The sequence below is a fragment of the Hypomesus nipponensis genome, chromosome 23, assembly GCF_054491055.1.
Source record: "Hypomesus nipponensis isolate SF chromosome 23, ASM5449105v1, whole genome shotgun sequence".
Taxonomy (NCBI): Eukaryota; Metazoa; Chordata; class Actinopteri; order Osmeriformes; family Osmeridae; genus Hypomesus; species Hypomesus nipponensis.
Genome location: NC_140383.1, coordinates 18,751,030 through 18,775,360, shown reverse-complemented (window position 1 = coordinate 18,775,360; position 24,331 = coordinate 18,751,030). Strand labels below are relative to the sequence as shown.

Sequence of the window (24,331 nt, the reverse complement as noted above, 5' to 3'; positions counted from 1 at the left end):
CGGCTTTCCAACAATACAACAACAGATCTATTTACAAATAACACTTATTATCAGTGACCTTGGCTATAGGTTTTAACCTTGGCTTAACTTCCACTCTCAAGCCATGGAATCTTTAGTTGTCAGATTATTATTCAACATGTCCAACATTTGCTATCTCATTGTCACACTTTCGGAACACCACATGTACTGTGTGAAAGGCTAGTGGTCAGTATCGGTACGGACCCAGGAGAAGTTTAGGGATTTAAAGTGCGCATTTCTTACAATGGTAGGGGTGTAAGTTGAAATACACAATCCTATGGTTTCCCATTTTAACATATAACTGTAACATTTACTATAGTGATATTTTTGTCATGTTAGAGCAATAGCCTCTCCAAATGTCTGTGCACGTCCCTGCACCTCACAACTTACAGATGAATCATATGAATGTGCAACATTTATGTAAATTGCAGGAAAACTATTAAGGTATTCCATGATCTATTTAATCTGAAATACTTCTACTAATCACTGTATAACATAAAATTCAAGAGTGAACACTTAGGCTAGCAAATAATTACGTAGACATTTGGCTGTAGCTTCTACTATTAGAAGAAAAAATAGTCCTATGAATATCTTTCAAAATGGTCTTTAACATCCATGCATGTTTTAGGAAAAGTATTGAACAAAATGTTACATTCATTTCATATACTTGAAGTTGTCCTAATCAAAGTACCCATGCAGAGCCACCTGAGACCAGTCAATGCACATTTAAGTTCACCGTGCATAAAGCTATCCATAATGATAGTTTTGTTTTTTAAGGAATTACGTGGTTTATATTTCACCGGTGTTTCTGTTCAATACTGTAATACTGTCAAGTTTATTGACTTGATTTTGGCTACTGGAATTTCATAAACTTATACGCTTTCACTAAATAAGGGTCTGCTTGATTAATAACATATAATGTAAATGTAATGCTGTCATCTCTATGTTAAGGTTTAATGTTTTAGCAACATTTTCATAAAATGTGTTAGTCTATGAGGAATCACAAATCAATAACCACAAGTCCTCTACCTCTTGAATAATCTGCATGAAGATCATAATAAAACATATTTTTTTCTCTCTCATAAACTAATGTAATATTTTTTAATACTGCTTTCAAATTAATCCGATCACAAATTAGCATGAAATGGGTTTTACTTATGTTCAAATGCAATGACTCTAGCTTGAGTGATCCAGATGCAGCTTTAATGCAGGCTTCACATTTAAACGTCCATTACGCAGCTCACATACTAACTCATTCTGCTAGTCCACTCTTCCTCTAGCGTTCCCAGCCTACATACAACATATTGTTAGAGTGCCACCTAGTGGCACACCTACATTGTAACATCTCCCTTTACATAATTAACAAAAGGCAGACCTTCAATGCAGCTACGCTCCTAACACTAAGGCTTTAAACTGCTGTGATAAACTTTGTTTAGCATGAACCTAAACATGAAAAAAAGTAAAGCGTAAAGCAGCAGAGGGGTGTTGTTTCAGCAGCGTAAATAGATTTTTTGAGATTTTTGGGAGTTGTTCCAAAAAAGGGCAATGTGTTGCCGCAATTAACATGGCAAGGGAGACAACTTGTCAAACCATTACGACCGTTAACATGTGTAAATTGTAGACCTACCAAATCTACTTAACATATATATATATATATTGTAATGACCAGCCTTGGCCCGAAAGCAACAGGCATGTGATGACAGAATCTGTATAGTTTATTCAAGTTAACACAGACTACTGTTTGGCCGTAGCCTACGCCATATCAACTAACAGAATCGTACTAGGACACACAGAACAATCGCGACCAGCTCTCTTGAAACCCAGGCGTAAGAGAGAGAACGAAAAGGTTAAACCTGGTCCTAACAATGCCTCATCCCTTCCAGACTAGATCAGAGTTTTCACCGCCGTAGCTTGATAGATACGTTTCAAGGTGAACAAGTAACTTTAAAATGCACACATTAATAGTTTATTATCTAAATAGCAAGATAATCAATACAATGATAATGAAATATCATCAAGTACAAAACATACCTTCAGAGCAATGGTTAACAAAGGTATTCACAATGAGGACTAGGCGCCTAACGCACCGGAGCTGTATCGTAAACAGAACTCGAAGTGATTGGTAAAAACTTCTTCCTATATACACCCAAACCTGACTAAAATGGGGACACCGGTCATGTGACAGAAAAGTTGTCGAACGCATACAAATTCAAATTGGATCATTAATCAAGACTGCAGTAGACCAAGTGATGCCCTTGCAAGACAAGGGAATGTTAAACATACGTTGGTCTGCTGCAGGCACAAACTCTGTAAACCCTGTACATGTACATGTTACAGTGTTAAAATTATTACTAAAATGTAACACACAAAATAAGAAACAAAAGCATATCAAACATGACATTTAAAGCTGTTTAGAACCTTATTTTCAAGAACACAACATTTAATGATAATTTCAGAGTCTTCCTCTGTCCACCTTCCTCTTCAACTGTTGAGACCACCTCTCCAGAGGTGTGTCATCAAGGTGTGATTGTCATTTTAGCATTTATGCAAATCAACAACTGTCCCAGACAAGTGTCTGGGTGACCAGTGACAAAGGGGCTGCCAAAACAGCCCTACATACACAGATATATATATATATATATATATATATATATATATATATATATATATATATATATATATATATATATATGCATTTAGGCCTACTGATAATTAGCGTAATTTGATGAGCTGTCTGAAACTGTTCTGACAGTAGGCTAGCCTATGGCCCATATTCTCAACAGAAGATTGAGAATAATAGCCCAAAAAAGAACGTGGCAGCAATTGAAAATTGTAGGATGAAATTCAAAACACTGAAGAAGGCCATGGTTAATTGCACTTGATGTGGGCTAATACAGTTTTTGTCTTCACATCTTGAACAAAATCAATAAATTACTTCAAAATAACTTTGCCACACGCATTTATTAACTGATAGGCTAAATGCTGAGCTTTAAGATAAAAGGGAAAGATAACCATGACTTATAGGGATTCACTGAAATGACTAGTATTGCACAGATCCAGCACTGACTTTTTAGATCAGAAGGTGACCCAAACTGCACATTTTGTTTGGCAGAACAGCTTGCTCAGCAAGACAATCATTATTATATTACAAGTATTTCCAATTAACAGTCTGCCTCCACAGATCCAGAGGGGGCTTGGACAGTGACAGACTGTGGCCGTGCCAAGTGTTGTCACAGCCTCACTTTGGGAAAGCATGCCCTACTGGGAACATTATGGGACACTGTTGGGCAGAACATCTAATTGTCTTCTTTGGAAAGGGCAACATTTGGGACACTGTCATGTAGGGGCAGCATAAAGGGCACTTCATAACAGCACCCTTTTCCATTGGAAGTAAGGGCATGGGAACAGTCCAATTTAGACCATTATAAGGGCACCTTTATAGGGTACTGCATCACATTTTCTATACTATAAAGGAACTCATTAAGAAATGTTTTTACATTTATAGAGGGCACACAGTAATTTATTGTGTGGGGCATCCTGGGCACTCAAGCATATTTCACAATGTGAATGGCAGACAGTAGGGCACTTGGTCTAATTCTGCCACTCGAGGGCATTTTACAAACACTTTCAACCATGGGGGCACCAGGCAGTCACCCCCTGAGTCTTCCAATGGGCCTGGATACACCCATGGGGACAGTATATATCTATAATATTGGGGAAGCCAGAGGAGAGGTAATATAGAGGCTTATATGTTAACGTCAACATATAAGCTACTTTAAACAATGTAAATACTTTATACCAGAGGTCTTCAACTCTGGTCCTCAGGGACCCCCTGCCCTACATGTTTTAGATGTTTCCCTGCTACAACACACCTGATTCAAATGAATGGTCATTAACAGGCTTCTGCATAACTAGATAACATTTACATTTACATTTATTCATTTAGCAGACGCTTTTATCCAAAGCGACTTCCAAGAGAGAGCTTTACAAAAGAGCATAGGTCACTGAACATAACAACGAGATTGTCCCAAACATTGCAAGTAGCCAAAAACATGAAGCATACATTGTGAAAAAGCTAAACAAGTGCCAAAAGGGAAGACCCATAAAAGCATGCAGTTATACAAGTTACAAATTAAAACAACATGAACCACAAAAGTGCAGGACTGTACCTGTAGAAGACAATCAACAGTAACATATTTCACAGCGAGTACAAGACTTAGCTTCGTTATATTTAACCTAAAAGAGCAATGAGTCACTTAATAAGAGTCATTGTGATCCTGGAGGAAACTAACTAACAAGTCCAGCCAAGCATTCTTAAGTGCCGTTGTACTCCCGGAACAAGTGCGTCTTGAGCCTTTTCTTGAAGGTGGGGAGACAGTCAGTGTCCCTGATGGAGGTGGGGAGCTGGTTCCACCATTGGGGGGCCAGGCAGGAGAAGAGCTTGTGTTGGGACCGGGCAGTCTTGAGCGGTGGGACCACCAGGCGGTTGTCTGAAGAAGACCGTAGGTGACGGGTGGGGGTGTAAGGTTGCAGGAGAGACTTGATGTAGACGGGTGCAGTCCCGTTCACTGCTCGGAAGGTCAGTACCAGGGTCTTGAATCTGATACGGGCGTTGATGGGTAGCCAGTGGAGAGAGATGAGGAGCGGGGTAACATGGGAGCGTCTGGGTAGATTGTAGACCAGGCGGGCCGCCGCGTTCTGAATCCTCTGAAGAGGGCGGGTTGCACATGCTGGGAGACCAGCGAGCAGCGAGTTGCAGTAGTCCAACTTGGAGAGGACCAGTGCTTGGACTAGCAGCTGGGTGGAGTGCTCAGACAGGTATCTCCTGATCTTCCGGATGTTGTAGAGGGTAAATCTACAAGACCAGGAGACTGTGGCGATGTGGCCCGTGAGGGAGAGCTCGTCATCCATGGTAACCCCGAGGTTCCTGGCAGAGGATGAGGGGGTCACCGTTGCAGATCCCAGGGTGATTGACAGATCGTGGGAGATGGAGGGTTTAGCCGGGATGATGAGAAGTTCAGTTTTGGCGAGGTTCAGCTGGAGATGGTGCTCGGTCATCCAGGCGGAGATGTCTGCGAGGCAGGCTTCAATCCTAGCTGAGATCCCCGGATCGGTCGGGGGGAACGACAGGTACAGCTGTGTGTCGTCGGCGTAGCAGTGGTAGGAGAAGCCATGGGAGGTGATAATTGGTCCAAGTGAGGTGGTGTACAGAGAGAAGAGGAGGGGTCCAAGGACGGAGCCCTGTGGGACACCGGTGGAGAGCTGGTGAGGGTCAGACAGTTTGCCTCCCCAGGAGACCTGGTAGGATCTTCCAGAGAGGTAGGGTGAGATCCACTGGAGTGCAGTGCCAGTGATGCCCATCTCAGAAAGTCTGTAGAGCAGGATCTGGTGGTTAACCGTGTCAAACGCTGCAGAAAGGTCCAGCAGAATGATGACGGATGACCTCGAAGCCGCTCTGCCAGACTGGAGGGCAGTGGTGACTTAAAGGAGGGCAGTCTCTGTGGAGTGGCCGGTCTTGAAGTCCGATTGGTTGGGGTCAAGCAGGTTGTTCTGAGAGAGAAAGTTAGACAGTTGGTTAGATACAGCACGTTCAATTGTTTTAGAAAAGAAGGGTAGCAGTGATACCGGTCTGTAGTTCTGGAGGACAGCAGGGTTAAGGGAGGGTTTTTTGAGTAGAGGGGTAACTCTGGCCTGTTTGAAGGCAGAGGGGAAGGTGCCAGAGGTAAGAGAGGAGTTTAAGACATGGAGCAGAAAAGTTATGATAGAAGGGGAGATGGTTTGAAAGAGAGGGGAGGGGACAGGATCAAGGGGGCAGAAGGTGGGGCGATGAGAGAGAATAAGGTCAGAGAGCTCTGACTCGGACAGGGGAGAGAAGGAGTTTAGACATTTAGTTGGGTCAGTCATGAGTGGTGAGGGGGTAAGAAAGGTGGGTTTAGGGAACCGACTGCTAATGTCGGAGACTTTTTCCTCAAAGAAGGAGGAGAAGTCGTCTGCTGTCAGGGTGGAAGGGGGGGGTGGGGGAGGTGGGTTAAGAAGGGTGGAGAAGGTAGAGAAAATTTTGTGGGGGTTTGAAGCAGAGTTAATTTTGTTAAGAAAGTAGAGGGATTTAGCACTAGTTATGTGAGAAGAGAAGGATTTCAGGAGAGAGTGATACTTATAAAGGTCCAGACCGTCTTTGGACTTGCGCCATCTCCTCTCAGCTGCTCGAAGGGTGGACCGTTCTTCACGAATAACATCCGTAAGCCACGGGCAGGAGGGAGAAGATCGCACAGCCCTGGTTGACAGGGGACAGAGAGAGTCAAGTGATGCAGTTAAAGTGGTTAACAGGGTGTCAGTGGCAGTGTTAGTGGGGTGGGACGAGAACTCGTCAATGGGAGGGAGGGAGGATGTTACAACCGAGGAGAAATGGGAGGGGGATAGGGAGCGGAGGTTGCGCCGGAAAGTTACGAGGGGAGGGGAGGTAGGAGGGGTTGGAGGGAGAGAGACAGAGAATTTGATAAAGAAGTGATCAGAAATGTGCAATGGGGTTACAGTGGTTAAGTCAGTGATACAGTTACGTGTCAGGATGAGGTCTAGCTGTTTGCCTGCCTTGTGGGTCGGTGGTGTGCTCAGCAGCGTCAAGTCAAAGGAGGTCAGGAGGGACAAGAAGTCGACAGCCTGCGTTCCCTGGAGGTGGATGTTGAAGTCCCCAAGGACTATCAGGGGGGTTCCATCATCCGGGAGGACGCTGAGGAGCATGTCCAGCTCCTCCACAAAGTCAGCAAGCGGTCCTGGCGGGCGATAAAGAACAATTAAGCATGCTTTGATAGGATTAGTTATCATCACATAATGGTGTTCAAATGATTTGGCAGTAAAGGAGAGTGGTGTGGATGTGTATTTAATATGAGGGGAAAGAAGCAAACCTGTCCCACCACCCCGTCCGGTTGAGCGGGGTGAGTGAGTGAAGGAGTGGTTGACGGAGAGAGCAGCTGGAGTTGCAGTGTTCTCTGGGCGGATCCACGTCTCTGTCAGTGCAAGGGCATGAAGAGAAGCCTGGGATGCAAACGCCGGGATGAAGTCTGCCTTGTTCACAGCAGACTGGCAGTTCCAGAGCCCTAAAGAAAGAGAAAGGGCAGGTGGAGAAGATCTGGATAGGTAGTGAAGGTTAGAAGTTGACCGTATATACTTTGTAACATATCTACGTCTACGGGTAGTGTAATGAACAGGAATGCTAAGGAAACACATGCTAGCTAAGAATAAGTTCGAGGTAGAATATGATCTAATTATGAATATAAATAGGTTGATACTTATCAGAAGAGGTGATCCTCCTCGTCGGCCTTCCTCGGTGGACTCCGCAGGTAGATAACGACCCATTGATTTGAATCAGGTGTGTTGGAGCAGGGAAACATCTAAAACATGCAGGACAGGGGGTCCCTGAAGACCAGGGTTGAAGACCTCTGCTTTATACAATTGAATAAAAAGTCTCCTTGATTCTTTGTGTTTCAAGATTACCTGAAAAACTGATGATAATATTCAGGTACTGCTTTGGAGCAAGATATACCCTTCATATTTCTTGGCATAGTTCAAGAACGTCCCACATGCAAAGACATAGACAGATGCAGACAGACTGAACAGTGTCAAGGCTTGGCTACAGTGGGTTTGCTTCCTTGTGTGTGATTCCAGCACACTACACAGTCTAGGCCTACCTACATAGACTGCAGTCTACTACCCTCCTTCCTACTATAATAGTTTACTCTCCTTTCTATTACTTTCTATAAAGGATGGTAGGCTGCTCTTATGTGTTCATTGCCATCCTTAAGAGTTGCTAAAGTTATTTTATATAACTTTTATATGTTATGTTAAATATATATATATATATATATTATTCATGTTTTTTATTTTTTAAGAATGACAATTAAATCTATCTAGATAAACTATGCTGGGCCTGCTGAACCTATACTTCTTCCATAGATACTGATCAGGGAAACATACTTCTGTCTCTGAATACCCTTGGGGCTGGTGGGATAAACGCTCTTTGTATAATCTGAGCACCTTCATCCACCACAGGCTTGTCAAAGAACGGATACACCATAATTGATTGTAACTTGTCTTGACGCTCTGCTTAGTTTCTAAGGCCTTATTTTATGTCAATTAACCAATGGCTTTTTAAAACAGATAAAGTTACATTATTTCTTAACTTGTTAATTTAAAATAATATATTTTTTGGAGATGAAGTAGGCCTAAACACGTGACCTAAACAGTTTGGCGCGACTTTTAGCCTTACACAGATCAGGCTAGTTCCGAACCTTGGTTACGTAGCTAGAACAATCCACCTTAATGGAACAGAACTCTCGCTAAAGTAAGTGAGACTTGGCGAAATAAGTCTCGCTTTTCCTTAATCAACGTTGATGGAACACCCCCCTGGACAATATAGGAACGTTCACTAAGCTGATCAATACAGATGCCGAGCACCCAATTTTGGTCTGGACTGTTGTGGTGGATAAGGACTCTTACTGTCTGTCCTTGGTGATTTTCACTGCAGATTCCACTTTTCCATTGCTTTGGCTGTGATAAGAGGAGGATATCGTATGCTTAAAGTCCCAGTCTTCAGCAAACAGTTGAAATTCCATGCTGTTGAACGGGGGGCCATTGCCAGAGAACACAGTGTGAGGAATGCTGTGTCTGCTGAATTGTCTTTTGCATGCATCAATGACTGTGGATGAGGTGTAGTCTGATAAGTGATCGTTCTCCCAGTAGTCTGAGTAGTAATCAACCATGATGAGATATGTGGACGACTTGATGCTGAAGAGATGTATGCCTACTTTGAACCACGGAACAGCAGGAATGTGGTGTGGCATGAGAGTTTCTTTCTGCTGTTTTGCCTGAGAGGAGTTGCAGGTGGCGTAGCTGTTAATGAAAACTCTTAGATCATTGGTAATTCCTGGCCAAAAGACTGCTTCACCTGAGTGCCCGGAGTGGATCTTCTGTAGGAAGATGGGGCATAACACCTCAGGGATGAAGACTCGCGGTCCTTTAAAAATCAGTCCGCCGTCTACAGTAAGTTCCTCCCCGTATGTCCAGAATGGATGAAGAGGAAGGCTGACAGCTTGCCTGTGTTCTGGCCAACCTTTGCTGATGTGGGTGCATAGGGCCTGGGCAACAGGGTCTTGAGCTGAATGTTTCTTTATGTCCTCCAATGTCTTTGTGGTGACGTTGGTGTTGCTGCTGTGGTTGACCTGTTCTAAGTCTCCTGATGTCAGGCCCATTGAGGACGGTGCCTACATTTGCAAGTGTGTAGAATTTGGCTGTGGGGTCCTGGACAAGAAGTCAGCTACATGAAGTTCTTTACCAGGTCTGTATATCAGGCGTATTGAGTCCCGCTGTAGTCTGAGCAACATCCTTTGAAGTCTCTTTGGTGCTATAAGAAAAGGTTTCTTGAATATGGTTTTGAGTGGCTTGTGGTCACTGTGAACAGTTATATTGTCTCTGCCATGAAGGTACTGATCAAATGTGTCCCATCCCAAAACAATCGCAAGGAATTCTTTTTAGATGTGTGCATACCTTTGCTCTGTTGGGGTCAGCGTTCTCGAAGCAAAAGCTACAGGCTGTCCATTCTTTAGGAGGCCTGCTCCAAGGCCAGTCTCACTTGCATCACACTGCAGAGTCACTTCTTCATTCATAGTATCTCAGTACAGGGCGGCGAGTAGCGAGATCTTTGATTTTGCATATCGCTGCATCATGCTGTGGGAGCCAAGCCCATTCCACATCTTTGTCTGTTAGGCGTCTGAGGGGCTCAGAAACGTCAGAGAGGTGGGGCAGGAACTTGGAGAGATATTTTACGAACCCAAGCAGCCGCTGGAGACTTCACATCATGTGGTGTTTGCATATTTTGGATTGCTGCTACATTGTCTGGATCAGGGCGTAAGCCTCCAGTAGTGAGCAAATGCCCCATATATGCTACACTGGGTAGCTTCAGCTGAGTTTTCTTTTGTTCAGTTTTAAGTTAACTGTTTTAGCCCTTTGCAGGAGGGCAGCCAAGTTTTTGTCGTGATCATCCATCGCCTCCTCTGCTGTGTCTCCACATCCGTAAACAAGGATGTCATCAGCAATCACAGAAACTCCTTTGAGCCCCTGTAGCATGGGCGGAAATCCCGGGGGGGACACAACCCCCCCAATCCTGGGAAAAATATGATTTGTCCCCCCAAATAAATTACTGTAAACTTAACTATGTAATTTCAATAATATTGATAATCTGCAATGAAAACCCTTTGCTGATTGTGGACACAATGGCGCTTTTTTAAGTTTAAAAAGATTGCAAACCCCGCCCTTGGTAACACAATGGTTTGATCCACAGCCACACCCAGCCCTCAGCAGTGATACAGGTGCGTGTGTGAAAATCGGACAGTATCTGTTTGTGTCGTTGGTGGCTGATGTCCAGTAAGATCAGCACGGATATTGTAGTTCTTCGAAATCCATTTGCCATGGTTAGCAATACTGAACAGAACTATACTATATTCTACCATTGTCATAATTACCTTAAATGGTCTCGTTGCAAAAGCTAAATCGTCTCTAGGGACTTTGAAGCACCTGTGTGCCGATCTCGAGTAAACTGGCAATAGCAAAGATGATGGCAAATACCACACATGGAATTGTGGCTCGCTAGCTCTGCAAATTCAGCTATTCTGGGAAGCCAGACAATATTAAACCAAAACATAAATTATATTACAATGACAAAAGGTTCAGTTTGCGTTGTGTAAAGGGTGAACTCATACAGCTGTCAAACCTTGTCAATGCAATTCGTTTCACCATTCCTAACTGACTGTCTATAGCTACCTGGTAGATCGTAGCCTATTCTAGAAGAACGGTAATACATGATAGAAGCCTATCTCCTACTGTAAATAAATTGCACATTGTGTGTGCGGCCAGCATGGTAGAAAAATTGCAGAAAAAAGAAAGACGGACATCAGGGCATTTCAGGACACCAAAACGCAAAGAAAGAACCCTAGTGGCCTAATCTCAATGTCTAGTTGATAAAATGTTGATAAAAATTATGTGAAATATGCTAGTTGAATGTTTCATAATGATGTCATTAGGCAGAGAAGGCACCAGATTACAAACAGACAATAGAGCTGCAGATAGGCAGGAACACACTGGCAGAGACAGGGGGTCTCGGGTAAGTTTGTAGAGTCACTTGTTTGGCAACATGACGGGTTCTCTTCTTTAGACTTGTAAAATAGGGACATAATTGGATAATGCCATGGATACCCCCACTCTCTACTTAAATGGGTGACTGAACCAAGATAAGTTTGAGGCAATGGTGTTGTTGTTGTGATTAATTGTGTAGTATTGGGTACTGGTAGTTAGGAGGATGGCAAACACCTTATTTATTTTCTAGGAGACAGACTGAGTCAGTGAGGGTGGTGAAAGGGAAAGAGCCAGGGAGAGTCTTCAGATGACAATGTCACAGCCATGGCAGGACCGGGGGTCAACCTTTTTGCCAGCAGCATATAGAAGACAGTGGCACAGCACTGTCGAGTCACCTCAGTGGTGGCTCAGAACCATTTCAGCCACACCCACAATTTATTGAACCGCAGACTCTTTCAAGAGAAATGGTTTCGCGATTTCCCCCGACTTTGATGGTTCAATTGAGATTATTTTATATGAGACTGCACCATGCCCATTGTAATTACAAAACTGCACCCATACAGTGTACAGTACATACTGGCCTTTCTTGGTATTGCTGGTTGTAAATACTGTACACCTGCATTCATACCTGACTGATAAGAAACACTGCTATAACTACATTTGAACAAGTTGAGACAACCATTCAGTTACTAACTATAAATTATCCAGGAGTATTAATTATGGTTCCTCAATATACATTTAACATATTACAATGTAGGCTGTGTTACAGCAATCATTTTGGTGTCCCCCTCAGAAAATTGCTCTTGAGAAATTGTCATATAATTGTCCCCCCCAAAGTTGATAGCAGATTTTTGCCACTGCCCTGTCAGACATTGTTGTCTCCTATGATATTCTTCTGCTGCCGGCTTGATTCCAAACAGCATTCTGAGCCATCTGTATCGACCTAGTGGTGTCCAAAATGTTGTGAGATAGTTACTTGCCTCATCCAACTGTATTTGCCAGCAGCCATCTTTTGCATCCAAAACTGAGAATATTTTTGCTTTTGATATTTCACGTAAGATCTCTTCAATTGTTGGCATTTGATCGATCTGCGATGAGATCACGGTGATCACAAAAGCCAATCACATTCACGGTGGAACCTGTGTCTAGTTGTCATTTGATGACATGCTGTTGGTCATAGGGAAGTGAATTGTCTCTGGGGGCTAGTTTCAGATTTATGAACTACTTGTTTTTGTTGGCTTGATTGCAATTTATGTGAGACAGGTACAGCATTTGGTCTTCTCTATCATCAGCCTAATGCTCATCTTTGACCGGATTCAGCTGTGTTTTATGTTGTTCTTGTTTACACACACGGTCAAAATGATTTATCTTCCCACATGCTTTACATCAGTTATTCTCAAAGTGTGGTCCGCCACTGGTGGTCCGCCACTGCCCCCGTAGTGGTCCGCGACGGCCACAAGTAAATTATTGTGACATTTCTAACATACAACTCAGAACAAAGAAAACACATTCAGTAGTAGCCTATTAATTAAGCAATAAGCCCCAAGAGGCTGTGTTTTGCGCTGATTTTAGAACAGGTAAGGGGAGTTGTTGGGCACGACACGAATGCTTTTCTAAAACTGTTACTACAAATATTTGATATGGTTTCATAAATAAAAACAATTAGAAACAAAATAGTTTAATAATAAACCGTCATTCTTCCGCCACTACAAAGTATAGTTTCTACATAAATTGTTGGCATGCAACAGCCAGATGGACACCTTTGCCGTGTTTTTGGTGGCCAAGCGGCGAAGCCACCTAGAGGGTTTCTACTTATTGGTGGCCAAGCCGCGAAGCGCACAACCATTGTTATCTCACATATATATTATTAGCTGCGAGGCACCTATTGTAATTGTTAGTTTTTCTATTATTAGGATTCCTCCGTAAGGAGGAAACCTATTGTTATTGGTGGTTTTATTATTAGGATTCCTCCGTAAGGAGGAAACCTATTGTTATTGGTGGTTTTATTATTAGGATTCCTCCGTAAGGAGGAAACCTATTGTTATTGGTGGTTTTATTATTTGTAATTCTTGTACCATGGGAGTCAATGGCAGCCCCTAGACCCCATCGACAACTTTTTGTGAAATTTGGCACACTCATTAAGGACAGTTTCTTCTATACCTACACCAAGTTTCATGTCTCCCATTAGACCACTCTAGCGCCACCAATGGGTCAAAGTTGGACTTGTGTTTACACACGCAACTTTTGAACCGTATGACTCATTTTCAAACATGAGGTACCATTGGATTCCCTGGATCAAGCCGAGTTCAACGCACACCATGGCGTTAATTTCCGGTTATATAGATTTCCCGCCATTTCCGGTTTTATCAAAAACCTTTGAAAGCCTACTCCTCCTACAATTTTTGTCATATCGTCTTCAAAATCACCAGAGATGATCTTCAGACCAAGCCTCACAAAAGTTATCAAAGGAATTTTGATCCTCATAACCGTCTGTCCGGTACAGCCAATCAAATTCATCAGAAAAGCCGCAAAACAGGATGTGAAGTCATGTCTCAGCAAATCTTTGAGATATCAACACTAAACTTGGTAGATCGGAGGAAGACACTACAACATGTTACCATGTGCAAAGGCAAATTCATATCTCAAAAAATGATTGATATAAAGCAAATTGAACTTATCGCTAACGCTAAAATTATGCTTTACACATCAGCCATTCAAAAACTGATACTCTGATTCAATCACAAGTTCATATGAAAACTCTTGAGAATGTTCATAACACAAATCTGTGAAAAAGTTGACTGTAAGATGAAAGGTCGATTTTTGGTGAATATTTGAAACATGCTTGCTTGGCTAATTTCTAGGCAAATTTCCAATGAATGTCTCCCTTGCTCCTCCCCGCGCGTGCTCCAAAATCTCACACACACTCAGCCTTCCCTTGACACACGCGCGGCCAAGACGCACACGCAACATTTCAGGAGAGTGTGGGCTGACCAAGCCCCCACTCATTCCTTGGTCTTTAGCAAAGGCCCATGTGGCTCTTGATGGTATTGCATTTCCGATTTTGTATGCAATGGTAAAAAGGTCTCAAATCCTGAAACATTGATAGTGTAGGCCGAGAAACACTTTAACAAAAGCCCATGTGGATCTTGTTGGTATTGCATTTCCGATTTTGTATGAAATGGTAAAAAGTTATAAAAATCCTGAAACATTGATAGTATAGACCAAGAGTAACTACCACACCACAAATGGCCCACCATTACCCATAGGTGGCGCTACAGGCCACGCCAAAAAGCACAAATATACAAGGCTTTCTGGAATGGATAGGCTCACCAAGCCCCCTCCCTTCACTTATTGGCTTGAAAAAAAGGCCCATGTGGCTCTTGATGGTATTGCATTTCCGATTTTGTATGCAATGGTAAAAAGGTCTCAAAATCCTGAAACATAGATAGTATAGGCAAAGAAACACTTTAACAAAAAGCCCATGTGGATCTTGTTGGTATTGCTTTTCCGATTTTGTATACAATGGTAAAAAGTTATAAAAATCCTGAAACATTGATAGTATAGACCAAGAGTAACTACCACACCACAAATGGCCCACTATTACCCATAGGTCTTCCCTTGACACACGCGCGGGCTTGGCAAGACGCACACGCAACATTTCAGGAGAGTGTTCCTTGGTCTTTTGCAAAGGCCATGTGGATCTTGATGGTATTGCATTTCAGATTTTGTTTGCCATGGTAAAAAGTTATCCAAATCCTGAAACATTGATAGTAAAGGCCAAGAGTAACAACAACACTTTAACAAAAGCCCATGTGGATCTTGTTGGTATTGCATTTCCGATTTTGTATGCAATGGTAAAAAGTTAAAAACATCCTGAAACATTGATAGTATAGGCCAAGAGTAACTACCACACCACAAATGGCCCACCATTACCAATAGGTGTCGCTACAGGCCACGCCCTAAAGCACAAAGCACTTCACTTCTTGTGAAGATTAAAGCGCTTCACTTCTTGGCTTGAAATAAAGGCCCTTGTGGATGTTGATGTTATTGCATTTCAGATTTGGTATCCCATTGGAAATTCTGCAGCATTGATTTTTCTATACAGTTACAATTTGTCAAGAATATACATTTTTCAATGGTTCGCAATGCTTTACACGTAAGCCAGTCAAACAAGTTCATATGAAGACTCTTGAGAATGTTTAGTACACAAATCTGAGAAAAAGTTGACTCTAAGATGAAAGGTCGATTTTTGGTGAATCTTTGAAACATGCATGCTTGGCTAATTTCTAGGGAAATTTACAATGAAATGTGTCCCCTGCTCCTCCCCGCGCATGCTCCAAATTCTCAGACACTCATTCTTCCCTTGACACGCGCGGGCTTGGCAAGACACACACGCAACATATCAGGACTGTGTGGGCTGACCAAGCCCCCACTCATTCCTTGAATATCAGCATAGGCCCTTGAGGACCTTGGTGTCATTGCATTTCCTACTTTGTATGCAATAGTAAAAAGGTCTCCAAATCCTGACACATTGACAGTACAGGCCAAGAGTAACTACCACACTTTACCCAAAGCCCATGTGGATCCTGTTGGTATTGCATTTCCGATTTTATATGCAATGGTAAAAAGTTTTTAAAATCCTGAAACATTAATAGTATAGGCCAAGAGTAACTACCACACCACAAATGGTCCACCATTACCCATAGGTGGCGCTACAGGCCACGCCTTAATGCATAAAGATACAAGGCTTTCTGGAATGGATAAGCTCACCAAGCCCCCTTCCTTCACTTACTGGCTTGAAATAAAGGCCCTTGTGGATCTTGATGGTATTGCATTTCAGATTTGGTATGCCATTGGTAATTCTGCAGCATACATTTTTCTATACAGTTACAATTTGTCAAAAATAAACATTTTTCAATGGTTCGCAGTGTTTGGAGGAATCCGCCATTACTGCTTGCAGTTATATTTTGTAATTCTTGTACCATGGGAGTCAAGGGCAGCCCCTAGACCCCATCGACAACTTTTTGTGAAATTTGGCACACTCATTAAGGACAGTTTCTTCTATACCTACACCAAGTTTCATGTCTCTCATTAGACCACTCTAGCGCCACCAATGGGTCAAAGTTGGACTTGTGTTTACACATGCAACTTTTGAACCGTATGGCTCATTTTCAAAAATGAGGTACCATTGGATTCCCTGGATCAAACCGAGTTCAACGCACACCATGGCGTTAATTTCCGGTTATAGAGATTTCCCGCCATTTCCGGTTTTATCAAAAACCTTTGAAAGCCTACTCCTCCTACAATTTTTGTCATATCTTCTTCAAAATCACCAGAGATGATCTTCAGACCAAGCCTCACAAAAGTTATCAAAGGAATTTTGATCCTCATAACCGTCTGTCCGGTACAGCCAATCAAATTCATCAGAAAAGCCGCCAAACAGGATGTGAAGTCATGTCTCAGCAAATCTTTGAGATATCAACACTAAACTTGGTAGATCGGAGAAAGACACTACAACATATTACCATGTGCAAAGGCAAATAAAAAATGATTGATATAAATCAAATTGAACTTATCGCTAACGCTAAAATAATGCTTTACACATCAGCCAGTCAAAAACTGATACTCTGATTCAATCACAAGTTCATATGAAGACTCTTGAGAATGTTCATAACACAAATCTGAAAAAAAGTTGACTGTAAGATGAAAGGTAGATTTTTGGTGAATATTTGAAACATGCTTGCTTGGCTAATTTCTAGGCAAATTTCCAATGAATGTCTCCCCTGCTCCTCCCCGCGCGTGCTCCAAAATCTCACACACACTCAGCCTTCCCTTGACACACGCGCGGCCAAGACGCACACGCAACATTTCAGGAGAGTGTGGGCTGACCAAGCCCCCACTCATTCCTTGGTCTTTAGCAAAGGCCCATGTGGCTCTTGATGGTATTGCATTTCCGATTTTGTATGCAATGGTAAAAAGGTCTCAAATCCTGAAACATTGATAGTGTAGGCCGAGAAACACTTTAACAAAAGCCCATGTGGATCTTGTTGGTATTGCATTTCCGATTTTGTATGCAATGGTAAAAAGTTATACAAATCCTGAAACATTGATAGTATAGACCAAGAGTAACTACCCCACCACAAATGGCCCACCATTACCCATAGGTGGCGCTACAGGCCACGCCCAAAAGCACAAAGATACAAGGCTTTCTGGAATGGATAGGCTCAACAAGCCCCCTCCCTTCACTTATTGGCTTGAAAAAAAGGCCCATGTGGATCTTGATGGTATTGCATTTCCGATTTTGTATGCAATGGTAAAAAGGTCTCAAAATCCTGAAACATAGATAGTATAGGCAAAGAAACACTTTAACAAAAAGCCCATGTGGATCTTGTTGGTATTGCTTTTCCTATTTTGTATACAATGGTAAAAAGTTATAAAAATCCTGAAACATTGATAGTATAGACCAAGAGTAACTACCACACCACAAATGGCCCACTATTACCCATAGGTCTTCTCTTGACACACGCGCGGCCAAGACGCACACGCAACATTTCAGGAGAGTGTGGGCTGACCAAGCCCCCACTCATTCCTTGGTCTTTTGCAAAGGCCTTGTGGATCTTGATGGTATTGCATTTCAGATTTTGTTTGCCATGGTAAAAAGTTCTCCAAATCCTGAAACATTGATAGTAAAGGCCAACAGTAACAACAACACTTTAACAAAAGCCCATGTGGATCTTGTTGGTATTGCATTTCCGATTTTGTATGCAATGGTAAAAAGTTAAAAACATCCTGAAACATTGATAGTATAGGCCAAGAGTAACTACCACACCACAAATGGCCCACCATTACCAATAGGTGTCGCTACAGGCCACGCCCTAAAGCACAAAGCACTTCACTTCTTGGCTTGAAATAAAGGCCCTTGTGGATCTTGATGTTATTGCATTTCAGATTTGGTATCCCATTGGAAATTCTGCAGCATTGATTTTTCTATACAGTTACAATTTGTCAAGACTATACATTTTTCAATGGTTCGCATTGCTTTACATGTAAGCCAGTCAAACAAGTTCATATGAAGACTCTTGAGAATGTTTAGTACACAAATCTGAGAAAAAGTTGACTCTAAGATGAAAGGTCGATTTTTGGTGAATCTTTGAAACATGCATGCTTGGCTAATTTCTAGGGAAATTTACAATGAAATGTGTCCCCTGCTCCTGCCCGCGCATGCTCCAAATTCTCACACACTCATTCTTCCCTTGACACGCGCGGGCTTGGCAAGACATACACGCAACATATCAGGACTGTGTGGGCTGACCAAGCCCCCACTCATTCCTTGAATATCAGCATAGGCCCTTGAGGACCTTGGTGTCATTGCATTTCCTACTTTGTATGCAATAGTAAAAAGGTCTCCAAATCCTGACACATTGACAGTACAGGCCAAGAGTAACTACCACACTTTACCCAAAGCCCATGTGGATCCTGTTGGTATTACATTTTCGATTTTATATGCAATGGTAAAAAGTTTTTAAAATCCTGAAACATTAATAGTATAGGCCAAGAGTAACTACCACACCACAAATGGCCCACCATTACCCATAGGTGGCGCTACAGGCCACGCCTTAATGCATAAAGATACAAGGCTTTCTGGAATGGATAAGCTCACCAAGCCCCCTTCCTTCACTTACTGGCTTGAAATAAAGGCCTTTGTGGATCTTGATGGTATTGCATTTCAGATTTGGTATGCCATTGGTAATTCTGCAGCATACATTTTTCTATACAGTTACAATTTGTCAAAAATAAACATTTTTCAATGGTTCGCAGTGTTTGGAGGAATCCGCCATTACTGCTTGCAGTTATATTTATTATTATGTTTTACCCATGGGAGTCAATGGCAGCCCCTAGAGCACAATAGTAAAAAGTTGAGAAATTTGGCATGTTGAAACTGCAGACCATTAGTAACTACCATACCACACATGGGCCATGTGAGACAATAGGTGGCGCTACAGGCCACGCCCCAAAATGTCAATTTTTAAAGTGATGCCATTTGCAGGCCATAAGTCCCAAAATGCTGAAATGTATTACAGATGCCTTATTTCTTATGAGGAACAAAAAAGCCTCTAGAACCTATAACGGCCGCCATATTGGATTTTTCTGTACAATAAAGATTGAGGAAACACGTTTTTTCGCTACTCCTCCTACATTTTTGGTCGAATTTTCTTCAACGTTGCCAGACATGATCTCCAGACTGAGCCTCACAAAAGTTATCAATAGGATTTTTGATTTTCAAAACCGTTTGTCCGGTACAGCCAATCCAAATCATCAACAAAGGAACCAAACAGGAAGTTGGGTCAAATCTCAGCAAATCTTTAAGATATCAACCCCAAACTTTGTATATCGGTGGAAGACACTACAACATGTTCCCATGTGAAAAATTGACTTAATATCTTAAAAAATGACTGATGTAAAGCAAATCGAATTTATCGCTAACGCTAAAATAATGCTTTACACATCCACCTGTCTAAAACGGATACTCTGATACTATCACTAGTTCTTGTGAAGACTCTTGAGAATGTTTAGTCTTCAAATCTGAAAAAAAGTTGGTTGTAAGATGAAAAGTAGATTTTTAGTGAATATTTTAAATATACATGCTTGGCTAATTTCAGTGATTTTTGGCTAAATCCTCTCTCCCCTCTTCCTGCCCGCGCGTGCTCCAAATCCTCACACACACTCAGCCTTCCCTTGACACACGAGCGGGCTTGACAAGACGCACACGCAACATCTCCAGAGTGTGGGCTGACCAAGCCCCCACTCATTCCTTAGTTTCTAGCAAAGGCCTTGTGGATCTTGATGGTATTGCATTTCCGATTTTGTATGCAAAGGTAAAAAGTTCTCAAAATCCTGAAACATTGATGGTATAGGCCATGAGTAACTACCACACCACAATGACCCACCATTATCCATAGGTGGGCGTACGGCCACCCCCCCAATTGTCAATTTTCAAAGTGATGCCATTTGCATCCCATTTGTCCCAAAATTCTGAAATTCATTACATATGCCTTATTTCTCATGAGGAGCAAAAAAGCCTCTCGAACCTATAACGGCACCCCCACAAATCTGAAAAATAGTTTAATGTAAGATGAAAAGTAGATTAATTGTGAATATTTAAAATATGTATGCTTGGCTAATTTCTAGAGCTTTTACCCCAAATCCTGTCTGTAGTTTGTTTAAACAAATGTAGCCTTTTAAACCTCTAGGTTTAATTCTCTCTTTTATACATTTAAAGTTGGATTTGACATTTAATCATTTAGCAAGTTGTTTGACTCAAAAACCATAACAGTACATGGCCCCAACAGTACCAAGCTCCCACCTTCACTCCTTAGTCTAGTAGACATTTTAGACTAGTAGGCATTCTGTGATTAGTTTGGCCACAGCTAATTCTACTGTTAAAAGAAACAGAAGGTCTTCTTCTTCTTCAGAACTATACAGTTGAATCAACCAAACACAGCTTGGTCATGTTATCATCTTCTTTGGCACATCTAAATTAAGGACTAGACTTTTAAGAAAGCATGACCAAAGCAATTTGTTGAGGGATGGTTCCTCCATAAACAGTTGCCGACAAAGAATGTCAGACAATAACTTTAACATAGTCTTGCATTAAGAGTAGAGTCAACAAATTGAATAACTGTGCTGATGGTTGTTGAAACTCATTGCTCTGAGTTGGTGCATGTCAATTTAGGCAGAAGTCCATGTCTGGTGATATTTGACAACCTCAAACAGCATGAGTGTGCTCGACATACGTTCTTTTACTTATATTCATTTTACTTATTCATTTGCCTTTAACTTGTAAATTTTGTTCATTGCTAATAAAGTATTTGTTTATTCTAAAACTGCTATCTATCTTAACACCTCACGGAATATTTACCTTGCTTACATCTCAAACAGATCATACAATAAGAAATAGTCAACCACCCAGCATTCACATACATTTCCAACACAACAATGACATGGACATATTACCACATGTTACTACACTGACTACAATTGATTTAAAATTCAGTGTGTATGTTTATGTAAGACACATATGTAGTTATTCTACTTTGACATCACAAAAACTATGAAATAAGAGTGAATGCAATTAGGAAGCAACTTTGTCCATGTACAATATGGTTGATGTTTGTTTATAACTGGAATATAAATGTGTGCACAACAATTAGTTCCATTCAAGTAAGTCTATTTTATTGGACAAGAAGCATTCCATGAGTGGTGACATTTGACAACCTCAGACAGTCTGCCACTGGGCCAAATGAAAAGCTCTATTCTTGATTTGCAATGCAGCTAGGGGAAGTCCTAGACCATAAGGGGCAAAGCTGCGGCCACTTGTGATGTTAAAAAGGCCAGTTACATAAAAAAAATATTGCTGTCATATACCATATTTCTTTGATTAAACGCTGAAGACAAACAACTAGACAAGGAGGTCAAACAAACGCTGAGTGTAAAATTGAAGCTGCGCGTGTCTCTCCTTTTTGTAGAAATCTGAAGTAGCATGCCAAAACATTCTTATATTTTAGCTTTCAAACAGAAAGCTGTGCAGAAAGCACTCACAAGCAGCAACAGACCTGTAGCCCTCAAACTTGGGGTTGATGAAAGGCACATTGACCCAAGCGGAGGACTTCAAGTATCTCTGGGTCTTGTTCACGAGTGAGGGAAGAATGCAGCGCGAGATCGACAGGCGGATCGGTGCGGCGTTCGCAGTGATGCGGGCTCTGCATCGGTCCGTCGTGGTGAAGGAGCTGAGTCGAAAGGCAATGGTCACCAATGGTCACGAACTATGGGCGGAGACCGAATACAAGCGGCCGAAATGAGCTTTCTCCGCAGGGTGTCCGGGCTTTCCCTTAGAGATAGGGTAAGAAGCTCGGTCATCCGGGAGGGGCTCAGAGGAGAACCGCTGCTCCTCTGCGTCGAGAGGAGCCAGCTGAGGTGGCTCGGGCATCTGATCAGGATGCCTCCTGGACGCCTCCCTGGTGAGGTGTTTTGGGCACGTCCCACTGGGAAGGGGCCCCGGGGAAGACCCAGGACACGCTGGAGGGACTGTCTCTTGGCTGGCCTGGGAACGCCTCGGGGTCCCCCAGGGGGAGCTGGTGGAAGTGGCCGGGGAGAGGGAAGTCGGGGCCTGCTTAGGTTGCTGCCCCCGCGACCCGACCCCCGGACAAGCGGTAGATGACAACGACGACAACAGCATTTTAACCCCGTTTGTGCAAAATTTCTAAAAGTTGGTACGCATGCCTCATATTGCTCATGGGGAACAAAAGAGTATCAAGAACCCACAATGTCGGCAGCATGGACATTTCTCTACAGTGACAATTTGTGAAGAATTTTTGAAAATGACTTAAAATCAGCCATTGATCCAATTGTCTTGAAATGTTGTGTACATGTGTGAAATACTTGTCTGTGTCATGTCAATTTGGTAATGGTTTGCAATGTTAAGGAGGAACCCGCCATTGCTGCCTGCAGCTATATTTATTATTATTATTACACATCTTCTTCTGCCATGGGAGTCTATGGCAGCCCCTAGAACCGTAATGTCAGAAGTTGTGAAATTTGGCACATTCTTTGGGATCAGTCCCCTCATCAATTTCACCAAGTTTCACGTCTCCCATTCCAACCATCTAGCGCCACCAATGGGTCAAAGTTGAAGGTGTGTTTACACATGTTACTTTTGAACCATATGCCCCATTGTCCAAAATGAGGTGTCGTTGGTTTCCCTGGATCAAGACGAGTTCAACGCACTCTATGACATCATACCCAGTTCCATAGATTCTCCGCCATTTTGAATGTAAAGAAAAAACGTTTTTTCGCTACTCCTCCTACAATTGTTGTTGAATATTCTTCAAAATTGCCACAGATGATCTTCAGACCAAGCCTCACAAAAAGTATCCCCTGGAGCTTTAATTTAGGGAAGAAACAGTGACCAAACCAGCACTGACACTTGCTCAATGTATCCAGCAGCACATCAGTAAAAGCTGGAATCAGACAACTTTGGGGCTAGATGTAAAACTTCATCATAAGCATGGTAGTTCAGAACTTGTTCGGAACCTAAATGAGCATGGTCTTGTTGCAACATATGATGAAGTCCACCCTGTTCCAGAAGTCAGCTGCCAAATACACCTCAGATGATGCAGAAAAGTACCTGCGGGTGTTAGGACTGGAGAGGTCTATTGGCCCTATTCACAGTTGGGGTGATCATTTTGATCTGGTAGTTTTTACACCCAACGGTTGCCGCTCAACACATGCCATGGCCACTCAGTTTGTGCAAAATCCTGCAGAGATCCTGTTCCCTGGAGTGGCTATTCCAGGCGGTAGGATTTGGACCATTGCTCGACTCACCTCCTGCTCATCCTGATACAGTGCTCAGTACCATTACATACCTGGACACATCACTCAAGCAGCTTGGCATGAGCTACAGTCATATTACATTTGACATCCAGCTGTACAAGATTGCTTGCCAGATCAAATGGAGTGACCCACAGCGATGGGCATCAGTGGTACTCAAACCTGGAACGATGCACACCCTGATGTCATTCATTGGCTCAATTGAGGAGTTGATGAATTCAACAGGCCTTGAAGAGCTGGTAGGTGCATCATTTGGCGGCCTGACATTTTTCTTAAATGGAAAGGCCTGGCCTAAGGCAATGCGAGCCTTCCGTATGGTTATGTATGCCCTTCTTCATGAATTCTTAATGGAAGGAGAAAAGAGTCATCAGCAGATACTGGAATTCCTGAAAAAGACATGGCAACGACCAACAGGCTGATTATGGGTGGATTGCTTTATCACTCCAACCTTAATTGCACATACATTTTGGTGAGCAGAGAGAGAGGGTGACTGGTTGCTGCAACAACACTGCCTTGAAGAGATGCTACCCTATTTTTTTGCTGCTGGTCATCACCACTATGCTAGATGGATAACTTGGCATACCGTAAATCCTCAAATAGTGGCCGGGGCTTTTATTTACATAGGCTGCACAGCGTACCGGCCTGTATTTGGGGCAGGCTTGTATTAGGGGCACACATTTATTTCTTACTTACATCTTCTGTATCTTCTGTTATAGAATTGTATTATTTAAATAAAATAATGGGCATAATTACAGTAGGCTAATATCATTCATTGCATATGCGTTCAGCACTTCCTGCAACC

The 24,331-nt window shown here is 42.4% G+C and overlaps 2 protein-coding genes across 2 annotated transcripts in view; both read right to left on the bottom strand.

Moving 5' to 3' along the window:
- Nucleotides 1-5,481: 5,481 nt before the first annotated feature.
- LOC146234480 (uncharacterized) lies at nucleotides 5,482-7,371 on the bottom strand. Its single transcript, XM_084688399.1, has 2 exons — nucleotides 6,189-7,371; nucleotides 5,482-5,568 (listed from the first exon to the last, which is right to left on the bottom strand). Exons 1-2 carry the CDS (start codon nucleotides 7,369-7,371, stop codon nucleotides 5,555-5,557), a joined length of 1,197 nt encoding a protein of 398 aa, XP_084544525.1. The 3' UTR covers nucleotides 5,482-5,554.
- Nucleotides 7,272-24,331, bottom strand: part of osgepl1 (O-sialoglycoprotein endopeptidase-like 1) — a 139,926-nt gene continuing 122,866 nt past the window's right edge. The window contains exon 7 of the mRNA XM_084688397.1: nucleotides 7,272-7,431. Coding sequence (XP_084544523.1) covers nucleotides 7,407-7,431 — 25 coding nt within the window. The 3' untranslated portion in view covers nucleotides 7,272-7,406. The remainder of the gene's footprint in view (nucleotides 7,432-24,331) is intronic.

Coding starts and splice junctions, on each gene's coding strand:
- LOC146234480 (XM_084688399.1), bottom strand. CDS start 7,371: ATGGGTCGTTATCTACCTGCGGAGTCCACCGAGGAAGGCCGACGAGGA.